We start from the raw sequence: 13,528 nt of genomic DNA, 5'->3' as shown, positions 1-13,528 counted from the left end.
TTTGATCTCATTTTGTGCCTTTGTCTTTCTAATCTTGCCCCTGCATTCCCGTGTTGCTTGCCTGTATTCATCCATTCTTTTTTTTTTTTTTTTTTTTTTTTTTTTTTTTTTTTTTTTGAGATGGAAAGTAAACTGACTTAACATATCCATAGCCTATCTCAGTGGTGGATCCTTATTTATCATATTGTAATGGATTTTTAGCTACTGGTAAACATGGTTTATTAAGGCAGTTCCATTTGGGTTTTATGTCAGTTTGTGTGGTATGGAGGGGAAAATGGTATGTTTGTGTGTATAATTGACTCCTTAGTAAACAACATGTATTTTCGTATGTTCTTGCAGCCATGGTAGGATCAGACAGAGGCATCTATTAATATTTGTATTTTATCTTTTTGCTATAGCCAGCTACATCTCTCTCCTAATTTCAGTTTATTATGAAATGTCCATTCAAATAATTAACAGGAAAATCCATGAGGTACATTGGATGGTTCAACCATCATAATGCGTCTCCCATGGTCCAGTAACAGTAGTGTATAAATAATTGGGATTGTGAGAAGTTTTCACTTCTGCAGAGCTGGGTGAATTCTCCTCTTCAATGTGTTTTCGTGCTACTGATACTCTTCGTAAATTTGGGTTGAATTTTATGAAAGTAGGAGGGAGAAAAGCAAGAATCTATATGTTAAACAATAGATTAAAAGATGAGGAAATACCAGATTTTATGAGGTTGTTTGCAAAATGTGTCTTCAGTCTGAATGGTGATAATGCATTTCCAAATTAAGATTTCAATGCATTTAACATGCAATATAAAAGTAATTATCCTTTTAATCATTGTAATTCTGGTATTGTAAGAGAGAGACCCTATAAAATGTCAACAGGCACACTAGCTTTAGTCATACCTATTCCATTACATAGGAATGACAAGATTATAAGGTATGATATATTTATAAACTGCTTCTATTTTAATGTTTTTCCCCTTATCTTGAGTAAGGACATTTAAGCTATGTATGTCTTGTAGGTTTGTGTTCTGTCTTTATTGTGTTTGAAAATAAAATGGATTTAACTTGGATGGATCTATTAAATTTAAGGCTAAAATAATAAGAATTTGGTTTCAGATAATAGAGAAATAATAGTGCCTTAAAGATTTAGAATGAAAAAATCCATGACATTGTTCTGGAATTTTTCTTCAGTTTAACAACATAATGCAAATCAAATGTTATGTCAGTTTTAGTTAAATATTCTATGCTGCTCTCTAAAATGTAAGTACAAAACTATGCTGGCGCAAGCTAACTCTTGTTCTAGTAGCATGGTAATTGATTTCCCAAAGCTGATATTTTTAACTTCTTGTGTTTCAGAGCTGTGAAAGATAACTGAAGTAGAATGGAAGCTACCGTAATATTACCTATTTTGAAGAAAAAGTTAGCCTTCCTTTCAGGTACAGTTTCTGATTTGTCTTGTCTTCAATCATTTGCTCTGTGTATAGTCTGGATCTGACTGGTATTTTTAATCTTTGCCAGATGCATTTGACAGAAGTAGATCTCAGATTTTTCACGAAGGCTTATTTCTAAACACTGCTCTAAAAATCTTTAAATCTGGAGAGCAAAACTAAATTCAAACATAGTCTGTCACTAGTGGTTCTTGGAAGGTCATGTTTCATTTCCTCTAAAATAAAATGTGATAATTTAATAAGGGTCCAAAAATAACTATGAACTGGCATTTAAGCAACTGATTCTGAAATTTAGGAATGTTTTTTCTTTGATTTTTCTTAGAGCTCTTTCTCCTCCCTTCCGTTCAGTCTTTACTCCCCCAAAATATTATCTTTTTGTTCAGTATGTGTACACAGCCTATAGCAGAATGGAGTTCTGGTCTAGACTAAGTCTCTTGGGCATTCCAGTCTTCATAATATATATTTTAGAAATGTGCATCTGTGAGTCCATTTGTTCAAGAACTCCTAAATGGTAAGAGCTAGGACCACCAAATTTGGTATGCAGGTTTTAAAATACAGTAAAACTCCAGTGGTCTGGCACTCCTGGTAGTCTGGCACCACCTGTAACCTGGAAGTGCTTCAGGCAGCCGGACAATTGGAGCTGCTGGTCAGTTTCAGCAGTGGCTGACTTGGGGACGCCCAGGGCAGAGCAGCTGGGGTGCTGCCAGGTTGGTCCCACAGTGCGCCCCCCCTCCCGATAGTCCGGCATATCTGATAATCCAGCACCCCCATGGTCCTAAAGGTGCCGGATTATCGGAAGTTTACTGTAATACATGGAGAGATACCTATCTCATAGAATTGTAAGGGACCGTGAGAATTGAGTCCAGTTACCTGCCTTCATGGCAGGACCAAGTACCATCCCTGACAGATTTGCCCCAGATCCCTAAATAGCCCCCCCTCAAGCATTGAACTCTCAACCATGGGCTATCCCTCCCCCTTATCTTTCCTCTTATCATAATTTAAAAGCAAAATAGGGTGTGGTTGTCCCAGAACAATGGGATACAGGGTTGCAGGTGTCCGGTTTTGAACCGGACAGTCCAGTATTTGAGCTTTCTGTTCAGGAAACAACTTGAGAAAATACAAATGCCTGGTATTTTCTAAATAAGATATAATGTAGATTGTGACGTAACGTCAAGTGTGTCTGGTATTTTTGTTGAAACCATCTGACAACCCTAATGAGATATGCCTGGAATTTGATTTTCTCATTAAATGGAGGTACACTTACAGGCTGTGTCTAGACTGGCAAGTTTTTCCGGAAAATCAGCCGCTTTTCCGGAAAAACTTGCCAGCTGTCTACACTGGCCGCTTGAATTTCCGGAAAAGCACTGACGATCTCATGTAAGATCGTCAGTGATTTTCCGGAAATACTATGCTGCTCCCGTTCCGGCAAAAGTCTTTTTCAGAAAGACTTTTGCGCAAAAGGGCCAGTGTAGACAGCACAGTACTGTTTTCCGCAAGAAAGCCCCGATCGCGAAAATGGCGATCGGGGCTTTTGCAGAAAAGCGCGTCTAGATTGGCCACAGACGCTTTTCTGCAAAAAGTGCTTTTCCGGGAAAGCGTCCTGCTAATCTAGACACGCTTTTCCGAAAATGCTTTTAATGGAAAACATTCCACACTGTAGAATAACCACAGGGGAGCAGCAAGGGGCCAGAGAGGGGAACTGGGACCGCTATAATCCTATTTGTCCAGCAGGGGCGGAGAAAGGGACAGCTATCTACTATATATTTCAGAGAGTTTCTGTGTGTGTGTGTGTGTGTGTGTGTGCGCGCGCGCGCACGTGTCCCCCAGCTGGGGGACATGCACCTCTCCCCCAACTGGGGGATAGACACACACAAACAGACTGCCAGCTGCAGTGGCCATGGACAGGGACGTCTCATCTGGCCCCAAGCTGCTGCAGTGAAAGTAGACTGTGGTTGTCCCCTCTTTCTAGAGCAGCCTGCATGCTGAAGCCCTCATTCCCAGTCCTACCCCAGAACAATGATTTAAATGAAGAAAAACAAAACTTATTTGAGTTAAGGATCTGAGCAATGCTGGCTAAATCTTCTAGTATTACAAATAATAATAATCTGGAATCATATCAAGTAGTAAAAACTATGATTTAGGCTAGTAGGGTGGAGCTTGAATATTGATGTTTGTTATTTTGAGCAAACAAATTTGCATTTTAGTTTGAAGGCCATCATTTTCAAAGAAATGAAGACTTTCCCTTATGAAAGATACATGTTTTTTAAGTGACTGAAATTTTGTTGATTAAGGTGCTTTTTAAAAAAAATGTTCACTCCTGGTTTTAGATCTTGCTGTTTTAACTCCTGTACACATCAGAATTTAAGAAAGATGAGTAGGTGATACATTTTTGCAATCTTACGAATCAGGAAGTATTATTTTAGTTAAACTTAATTTTATTTCAGCTAATGGGTAGCTCCAGCAAATGTGTCCTGCTTCAGTGTCTAAACAATTAAACTCCCGTGTTTCTCCTCAGAAATAAAGTATGTAAAGTAGTGGCTCTCAGCCTTTCCATACTACTGTACCTCTTTCAGGAGTCTTGGTTTGCTGTGTATATCCCAAGACCTCACTTAAAACATGACTTGCTTACAAAATCAGACATAAAAAGTCGCAAGTGTCACAGTGCACTTTTTAAAAATTGCTTACTTTCTCATTTTTACCATATAATTATAAAATAAATAAATTGGAATATAAATATTGTACTTTCATTTCAGTATATAGAGCAATATAAACAACTCATTATGTGTATGAAATTTTAGTTTATAGTGACTTTATTAGTGCTTTTTATGTAATCTGTTATAGAACTAGGCAAATATCTAATAAGTTGATGTAACGCCTTCCCCTTCCAACTAGCTTAAGAATCATCGCTTTAAAGTCTTTTTCCTTGTATTCGCCCAGACACTTTTTTGGCAGCCTAAAATAGTGAATAGTTTATTTAGTGTAATTGTTTTGATCAGCATATACCTCGAGATTCTGATCAGCTAAAGTGCATGTGCAATTTGGCAAGTAAAGCTACCTGATTCACTGTGGAAATATAGATATTTTTAGTGAAAAGCAATTTAATGAGTGGCAGTTTAAATACTGGGAAAAGCTTGGAACTTAGGATATTGCTGAGAAGGCTTGATTTTTTTTTTTAATTACATAGTGTTGACAGACATTTTAATGTAATGATAGATTTATACCAGAGATGTTTTAGCTTTCTCAGTGTGAGTAAAGAAAACTGATGGGCAATTAGTTTTTCACATCTCTTCATCATTTAATTTCAAGGAGTTTTAAAACATAATAATAGTAAACAGGGCCATCCCTACCAATAGGCAAACATGCAGCTCTGTAATGCACCATGAAATTTTGGGCACCAACGTGCTGCCTGTAGGCTTCAGCCAAACCTGCCCTATCTTCTGGTGGCCCCCTCCCCCACTCAGCACTGCTCTGGCTGCCTCCCACCCCATTCTTCAGTCTCTCTCTACCTCTTCCCCTCTCCATTCAGTGCTAGCCCTGAAGCCTCCCTGCCCCTGCTCTCTAGGTGGAGGCAAATGGCCCTCATGGACTGGAGAACTGAGCAGGGAACAGCTGCACAGCAGATGGCTAGAGAGAGAAGTGGCACTTTTCCCTTAAAAGCTGGCCGGCTGCACAGATACCTGCTGTTCCCTTGGCCTACTCTCTCCTGCTGTCTCCTGCTACAGTAAATGGTGTTTGGTCTGAGAGAGTTGGCAACCTCTATCCCCCCACAGCTTCAGCGCTTCCCCTCTAGTTCTCCCTCCCCGTCTTTTTTTTTTTTTTCTCAACCAGTTTTTTTCCTGCCATGTTCAGTATTTTTTGTGAAAGTATCTGGCAACCCTACCCACCTCCCCCAGGGAAGCACTGATCATAGGCCGCATAGGGCACCATTAGGGTCAACCCTGATAATAAAACATCAGAATAAAATTATGCTGTGAAAATATTGGCTAGGTTTTTGGAGGTTGGGCTTCTCAAGCATAAGAAGTATAATCTGCTTTGAAGACACCTGAAAACTAGTATGTTTGGACCTGCTTTATTATTCTTCCTTGTCTAATTTTTACTTCATCTTCCCTCCCACCACTACACCGTGTTTTTCAGAGCTTGCTCTCATGAGAGAAGAGGCTAAGCTATGTTCTTCCTTTTTTTATTCTCCCCATTTTAGTCGCCAGAAGAGGGAAAACATCATTTTCTATTGGAACCATGTTTTCATGAATTTGGAAAACGTGAGCCTAATTCAGAGGCAATACAGATGATTTGCACTAATTTGCATATTGACTGAGCAGGGAGACGTGTGAGGCTTGGTAGGAGTAGAAGAAGCTACCAACAGGCGTATTAGAGTATTTCCTTCAGTTTTATTTCTTATGCCTGTCCTTGGTTGGTGTTTGTGGTACAGTCCTATTCTTCCAGGCTCTCAGCATGTAAATTAGATCAGTTTATGCTGATCTATAACATGAACCACGTGAATTTCTTCTATTTTAAGATTGGTTCTAAACCCAAGAATCCCCACATAATAGCTCAAATTATGGCTTGTGAGATGACTTTTTTTGGCTTCCACTTCAGTATATCTAGACTAGAGTTAGTCAGATTTGGGATTGCCACTCCTACAGGTAGTACTGTGAAGGTAGTAGGGAATGTTTCTGAGCTAGAAATAATGACACAGTGATGAACAATAATGCAAGAGAACATTTTAAAAAGGAAGGAGACATGAATGACTTCTGCTAAATCTAGTTATTCAAATGAAAAAAATCATCTAGGTCACCATAGTATTGCTGTGACTTTCATTATGTTCAGGGTGTTCCCCACTGTAAGTTGCTCTGGTATACATCGGTTTCGCACTAAAGTTGTTGATGCTTGTAGGAACTGATGCGTTATAAATCCTCCCATTCCTAGAGTTATAAGATGGGTTTCAAAAAAATACTGGACACACTTATCTCAGAACAGGGGAGACCGGCTGAGAGGGAGTCAGGAGTGGCTGAGGGAGAGGGGGGAGAAGGACCCTGCCAGCGGGAAGCAGGGCTGGATGGGAGGGGGTCTGGAGGGACGGGGGAGGGGAGAGAAGGAACTGGCCAGCGGGAAGAAGGGCTGGCTGGGAGGGGATCGGGGGGAGCAGGGCTGGCCGGGAGAGATTGGGGCGGGGGGAGCAGGGACGGCTGGTGGGGAGTAAGGAGGGTCAGGAGGAGCGGGGCTGGCCAGGGGAGAATGGGGAGGGGGAGAAGGAACAGGCTGGCGGGAAGCAGGGCTGACCTGGGTGCCCGCAGATCCTGGGGTGCTGCTGTCCCGCGCATTGTCCTGGTGGGGCGTGCGAGCGAGTCCGGCTCCGGGGATTCCATCATGCCTCAGCCCCGCCTCCTCCCCACTCCCTTCTACTGCATAGCTGCATACTGCCTGGCTGGTAGACACACTCATGCAGTGTGAGCGTGTCTGCCAGCCAGGCAGTATGCAACTACATACTGATACTCCTGATAATAATAAAACTTACTTAATTAGAAAATACCAGACATTTATGTCCGGTATTTTCTCAATTTGTTTCCCGGACAGAAAGCTCAAATACTGGACTGTCCGGTTCAAAACCGGATACCTGGCAACCCTACCCATTCCCTGCTCGTGAATTGTGCAAAAAAAAAAAAAAAACCCAAAAACAAATAAAACCCTATTTGCACAAATGGAAGTCAGCCATGGGGAAAAAATTTCCAGCTTTAAGTTGTTTCACTATAAGTCCAATTTTAGGTTTTCTTGTTTTGATGATACTAACTAATATGGGTTGGTTGGGAAGGTTCCTAAAATTTACTAACTCATCTGGTAATCTGAGAGTGATTGTTAAACAGTTTATGCTGAACACTTTTATATCTTGCAGTTGATTGATGGTGAATTAAAATAATTCTAGATTAGAAGGATAGATAGATGCTCAGTACCTTTTATTGAAATTGTGGAACACCGTCTTTCACTGGAGAGAATTTATGGGAAGTGGATAATCCTTGTTTTGCCATCATTTTAAATGATTTAACTCAGTGGAAGAAACTGTTTGAAGACTTGTGATGACACAGTGTTTATCTGACCTGAATAAATCTTAGTTGTTTGATAAACCTGTACTGAAATTATTATGCAAGTAGAATAAAGGTTTCTGAATTTTATCTCCTTAGTGAAATAACTCAGTTTGAGCGTGCTGTGAAATGTCATGAAACTCAATAACACATCTAATTTATTGCAATCTTTTGTGAAAATGTCAGCAAATAAATAGTGTTTTAAATCCCTCCTGCGAATGCTGTATAACTTCAGGTAATTATTCAATAAAAATTCTTAGAGATCAAACACTTACTGCAGATGAGAGTAGATTTCAAGTGCCAGATCTAAACTTGCATATGAAATATTGAGTACAGCTTAAATTTTAGATTCTCTCCACTCTTATGTTATCAACACGAGGATTTTTATAGCTAATTTAAGGTTTGGTTGCTTTGTAATAGTGACGGGGAGGAGGTTGGAGGGAAATTCCATTAAACAGAAGAGACATAGGCCATGTCCACGCTATAGAACAGTGGTTCTCAAAGTGCGGTTCGCAGACCACAACCGTCTTGCAAGTAGGCAGCTGGAGCTTGGGTACTTCCCTCCATCAGCTTCCCACTGCGTGGTGGGGGAAGGCAGGGTGAGCCTGCGCAGTTTTTGTCAGAAAAAGCTACGCAAAATGTGCTCCGAATTTTGCCTAGCTTTTTCCAATTATTTTGTTGGAAGAGGCTTTTCTGACATTTGGCCCATTTAGACTGGGCCAAATGTTGGAAAAAACCCGTCTTTTGGAAGCCCCCTCCTCCTTCCCCCCGAGGAATACAGGGCCTTCTGAAAGAGCGCATTTGCACTTCCCCCACAATCTAGGGCTATGTCTACACTGAGGAAGAAAGCAGATCTATGTGCTGCCAGTACCCCTCTCCCTCAGTGGGGGGTGTGGGGAATGGCTGTTCAGGAAAGAGCTACTGGGAGGCTTTATCTGCTGCTCCCGTTGACTGGAATTACAGCTAGTGGAAGCAGCAAGGGGTGGTGCCTTGGAGTGACGGGAGAGACAGAACCAGATAAATGCCTCCCATCCTCGGAAGCGCAGACGTCCATCCCACTCTCACCCACCCCTCCCACTGAGACTCTGGCATCCTGCTTCTGCACCCTCCCCTCTTCCCTCTGACTCCTGCTCCCAACCCTGCTCCTGCACCCAACCTCCCTCCCAGATTTCACCCACCCTCAGCCTGCTCCTGCACCCTACCTCCCAGCCATACCCCACACCACCACTGACACCTGCACCCATTTTGCAGTCAGTTCAATCTCCATGTAAATTAGTTGAGACTCATGGTCTAAGTGGTAGTTTGCCTTGTTGAAGGAGTCATGTTATTTTTACAGAAAATAAGAGCATCACTCCTAGTGTTGTACTATAATGAATGTAGCCAATTTATTTTACTGCTGAAATCTGTTTCATTATCCTTTCTCCCTGTCACATCAGAATTGGTGTTGCTGAACACATAAGCAAGTCCGTGACAAAAGAAAAAGGCAGAATGGGAAATAGTCTTTATTCAACCCTTTAGTACTCGTTCTGTGTTAGCAGGGATGAAGGGAATCATAACCTGTATTAAAACAGTCAACTGTTGTTGAAGAAATATTTACCCTGGGGGGAAGAGAAGCAATATGTTTGCTCAAGCAGATGTGGTATATGTGAGAACCACAATTTCAAGGAAAAGTGACAAAATGCAGCCGAGACCTTACCTTTCTTTTTTTTTAAGGTTAAATTTGACAGACCAGTATATTGCTATTCTGTAACCTTGAACCAATAAAAAATCCTTTGTTTCTTGCTTTTTCTTATGGCTTGGTCCATGTTGGCATCATAATGGAGACAGATGACCGAGTCTCTTTGGGGCATACTCCTGATATGGTCTGGTGGAAGAAAGCAAAATGGGTTTAAATATAGCTCTACAAATGTAGGGTTTCTTTTTCCACTTCCTCCAGGGATCTCTTTATTTATTTGCTGTTTGTAGTATTTTAAGTAGATCTTTGAGTTTCAGCTCCAATTCCCTTCACTTCTGTTTTGTTTTAACCCTGTCATCTACATATGTGACTGTGGTACTTTGCTCATTCATTTGGTCAGCTAATCCTTCCATTCTGCCTCAATTTTTTTAAAATTTCTTTAACTATTGTTTGAATTCACCCTTCATGGAAATTAGCTCTGAAACAATTTCTTTAATGTCAGCTTAGGCCCAGCTTGTCTTCAATTTTTTAATGTCTGCTTCCTCATAGCTAAACTCCGTATTGGAGATGGATATAACGTCCTGCCTCTTAAGAGAAACATGGTTTGGTTTTGATGGTGGAAGACCATATTTTCTTTGACATTATAAGTAGTGTTTTTGTTGTTTTTTGAGATCTTTGTGACGACAGTTTTTCATTGGAGAAACATGGCTTTTGAAGCCTTACTTCAGATCCTAAGACAAATACCATTTTACTTTTTATTTGTTGACTTGAATATATTTGTAAGCAATATCCCTGGAAGGAAAGAAACTGCTATTTTTGAAGTGCACACAGACTCAAGATAAAAGGTAAAGGCTGCCCTTCAACTTCTGAATAATACTGATTCAGTTCTTTCTTCCTTCATTTCAGACCTTTCCTTTGCTATTGGTTGGGCTTTTAGTAGCCCCTGTAGCTCAGAGAAAAGGCAAAGGCAGGAATCTGCAGCTTCTGCTGCTCAAAGCAGTGAGCTACAGAATGGAGAAGATTCTAGCACAGGGGTGGGCAATAAGCAGGCTGCAGGCCAGATGTGGTTTGCCAGGATTACCTCCTAGTGAGTCACCAGACACTTTATTTACCTGTGCATCCACAGGTGCAGCTCTCATTGGGACCTCTATGATGGCATTCTCGGAAATGCTTCAAGTTCCACGTGCAGGGCCAGGTAGGCAGGCAGAGCTTCAGAGTCTCAATGCGTGGATGAGACGATGGTGTAGGGAAGAGGGGTTTGGATTTATTAGGAACTGGGGACACTTTTGGGAGATGGGGAGAGGGGGAGCCTATACAGGAAGGATGGGCTCCACCTAAACTAGGGTGGAACCAGACTGCTGGCACTAAACATTAAAAAGGCCGTAGAGCAGTTTTTAAACTAAGAGATGGGGGAAAGCCGATTGGTGCGGAGATGCACGTAAATCGGAGGTAGACTTCTCTTAGAGGAGAATCCATTGATAGAGATTCTCTAAGCTGTAGTCAGAAAGAGAGGAGGGGAGAGGGCAAACCATGGGCCAGAGCAGACAAACAACCGCATACAAAGGAATCCAATGCATCAGGGAAGGGCAGACAAATAACCAGTGGCAAATTTCTAAAGTGCTTGTACACAAATGCTAGGAGTCTGACTAATAAGATGGGTGAACAAGAGTACCTCGTATTAAATGAGGAGATTGACATAATAGGCATCACGGAAACCTGGTGGAATGAGGAAAATCTGTGGGACACAATCATACCAGGATATAAAATATATAGAAAGGATAGAGCAGGCCGGGTGGGTAGCGGAGTGGCACTGTATGTGAAAGATAATGTAGAATCAAATGAAATAAAAATATTAAGTGAATCAACATGTTCAATAGAATCGCTATGGATAGTAATTCCATGCTCCAATAATAAGAAATTAGCAGTAGGGATATATTACCGACCACCTGACCAGGACAGCGATACTGACATTGAAATGCTGAGGGAGATTAGAGAGGCTACCAAAATAAAGAACTCTATAATAATGGGGGATTTTAATTACCCCCATATTGACTGGATACATGTCACCTCAGGAAGAGAAGTGGAGATAAAATTTCTCAATGGCTTAAATGACTGCTTCTTGGAGCAGCTAGTGCAGGAACCCACAAGGGGAGAGGCAATTCTCGATTTAGTCCTGAGTGGAGTGCAGGATCAGGTCCAGGATATAACCGTTACCGGACCACTTGGGAAAAGTGACCATAATATAATAACATTCAACATTCCTGTGGTGGGAAGAACACCTCAGCAGTCCAGCACCCTGGCATTTAATTTCAAAAAGGGGAATTACACAAAAATGAGGAGGCTAGTTAAACAGAAATTAAAAGGCACAGTGACTAGAGCCAAATCCCTGAAAGCTGCATGGAAACTTTTTAAAGACACCATAATAGAGGCCCAACTTAAATGTATACCCCAAATTAAAAAACATAGCAAGAGACCTAAAAAAGAGTCACCGTGGCTAAACCACCATGTAAAAGAAGCAGTGAGGGACAAAAAGGTATCTTTTAAGAAGTGGAAGTCCAATCCTAGTGAGATAAATAGAAAGGAACATAAACACTGTCAACTCAAGTGTAAAAATGTAATAAGAAAAGCAAAAAAAGATTTTGAGGAACAGCTAGCCAAAAACTCAAAAAGAAATAACAAAATGTTTTTTAAGTACATTAGAAGCAGGAAGCCAGCTAAAAAAACCTGTGGGTCCCCTAGATGATCGAGCTATAAAAGGAGCAATCAAGGACGATAAAGCCATTGCGGAGAAACTAAATGATTTCTTTGCTTCAGTCTTCACGGCTGAGGACATTGGGGTGATTCCTGAATCTGCACTGTCCTTTGTGGGTGATGAATCTGAGGAACTGTCCCGGATTGAAGTGTCATTAGAGGAGGTTTTGGAACAAATAGAAAAACTTAATGTTAACAAATCTCCGGGACCGGATGGCATTCATCCAAGGGTTCTAAAGGAGCTAAAATGGGAAATTGCTGAGCTATTATCTGTGGTTTGTAACCTATCCTTTAAATCCGCTTCCGTACCTAATGACTGGAAGGTAGCCAACGTGACACCAATATTTAAAAAGGGCTGTAGAGGCGATCCTGGCAATTACAGACCGGTAAGTCTAACTTCAGTACCGGGCAAATTAGTCGAAACAATAGTAAAGAATAAAATTGTGAAGCATGTAGAAGAACATAATTTATTGGACAAAAGTCAACATGGTTTCTGTAAAGGGAAATCCTGTTTTACTAATCTATTAGAGTTCTTTGAAGGGGTTAACAAACATGCGGACAAGGGGGATCCAGTAGATATAGTATACTTGGATTTTCAGAAAGCCTTTGACAAGGTCCCTCACCAAAGGCTCTTGTGTAAATTACATGGCCATGGGATAAGAGGGAAGGTCCTTTCTTGGATCGAGAACTGGTTAAAAGACAGGAAACAAAGGGTAGGAATAAATGGTAAATTTTCAGATTGGAGAGGGGTAACTAGTGGTGTACCCCAAGGGTCAGTCCTGGGACCAATCCTTTTCAACTTATTCATAAATGATCTGGAGAAAGGGGTAAGCAATGAGGCAGTAAAGTTTGCAGATGATACAAAACTGTTTAGGATAGTCAAGACAGAAGCAGACTGTGAGGGACTCCAAGAAGATCTCACCGAACTGAGTGATTGGGCAGCAAAATGGCAAATGAAATTTAATGTGGATAAGTGTAAAGTAATGCACATCGGGAAAAATAACCCCAATGCACATCGGGAAAAATAACCCCTCAATAACGTATAGTATGATGGAGGCTAATTTGGCTACGACAAATCAGGAAAGAGATCTTGGAGTTATCGTGGACAGTTCTCTGAGAACTTGTACACAGTGTGCAGCGGCGGTCAAAAAGGCAAATAGGATGTTAGGAATTATTAAGAAAGGGATAGAAAATAAGACAATCTTACTGCCCCTGTATAAAACTATGGTACGCCCACATCTTGAATACTGTGTACAGATGTGGTCTCCTCACCTCAAAAAAGATATTTTGGCTTTGGAAAGGGTTCAGAAAAGGGCAACTAAAATGATAAAGGGTTTGGAACGGGTCCCATATGAGGAGAGGTTAAAGCGACTGGGACTTTTCAGTTTAGAAAAGAGGAGACTGAGGGGGGATATGATAGAGGTATATAAAATCACGAGTGGTGTGGAGAGGGCCGATAAAGAAAAGTTATTTATTAGTTCCCTAAATAGAAGAACTAGAGGACACCAAAAGAAATTAATGGGTAGCAGGTTTAAAACGAATAAAAGTTCTTCTTCACACAGCGTGTAGTCAACCTGTGGAACT

General features: G+C 41.0%; 1 protein-coding gene and 1 long non-coding RNA gene across 5 annotated transcripts in view; one reads left to right on the top strand and one right to left on the bottom strand.

Moving 5' to 3' along the window:
* SESTD1 (SEC14 and spectrin domain containing 1) overlaps nucleotides 1-13,528 on the top strand; it is a 129,414-nt gene that overhangs the window by 35,695 nt on the left and 80,191 nt on the right. For all 4 annotated transcript variants that reach the window (XM_075933735.2, XM_075933734.2, XM_075933733.2 and 1 more), the window contains one exon: nucleotides 1,350-1,429. In XM_075933735.2, the coding sequence (XP_075789850.1) occupies nucleotides 1,375-1,429 (55 nt within the window). In that variant the 5' untranslated portion in view covers nucleotides 1,350-1,374. The remainder of the gene's footprint in view (nucleotides 1-1,349; nucleotides 1,430-13,528) is intronic.
* LOC142830199 (uncharacterized) overlaps nucleotides 8,827-13,528 on the bottom strand; it is a 58,839-nt gene continuing 54,137 nt past the window's right edge. The window contains exon 6 of the long non-coding RNA XR_012905233.2: nucleotides 8,827-9,382. This is a non-coding gene — a long non-coding RNA (uncharacterized LOC142830199). The remainder of the gene's footprint in view (nucleotides 9,383-13,528) is intronic.

This window comes from Pelodiscus sinensis, chromosome 7, assembly GCF_052426305.1.
Source record: "Pelodiscus sinensis isolate ZL-2025 chromosome 7, ASM5242630v1, whole genome shotgun sequence".
In the NCBI taxonomy this organism is placed as follows: domain Eukaryota; kingdom Metazoa; phylum Chordata; order Testudines; family Trionychidae; genus Pelodiscus; species Pelodiscus sinensis.
Note: the sequence above shows the minus strand (reverse complement) of the source record. Positions and strands in the feature narration are given on the sequence as shown.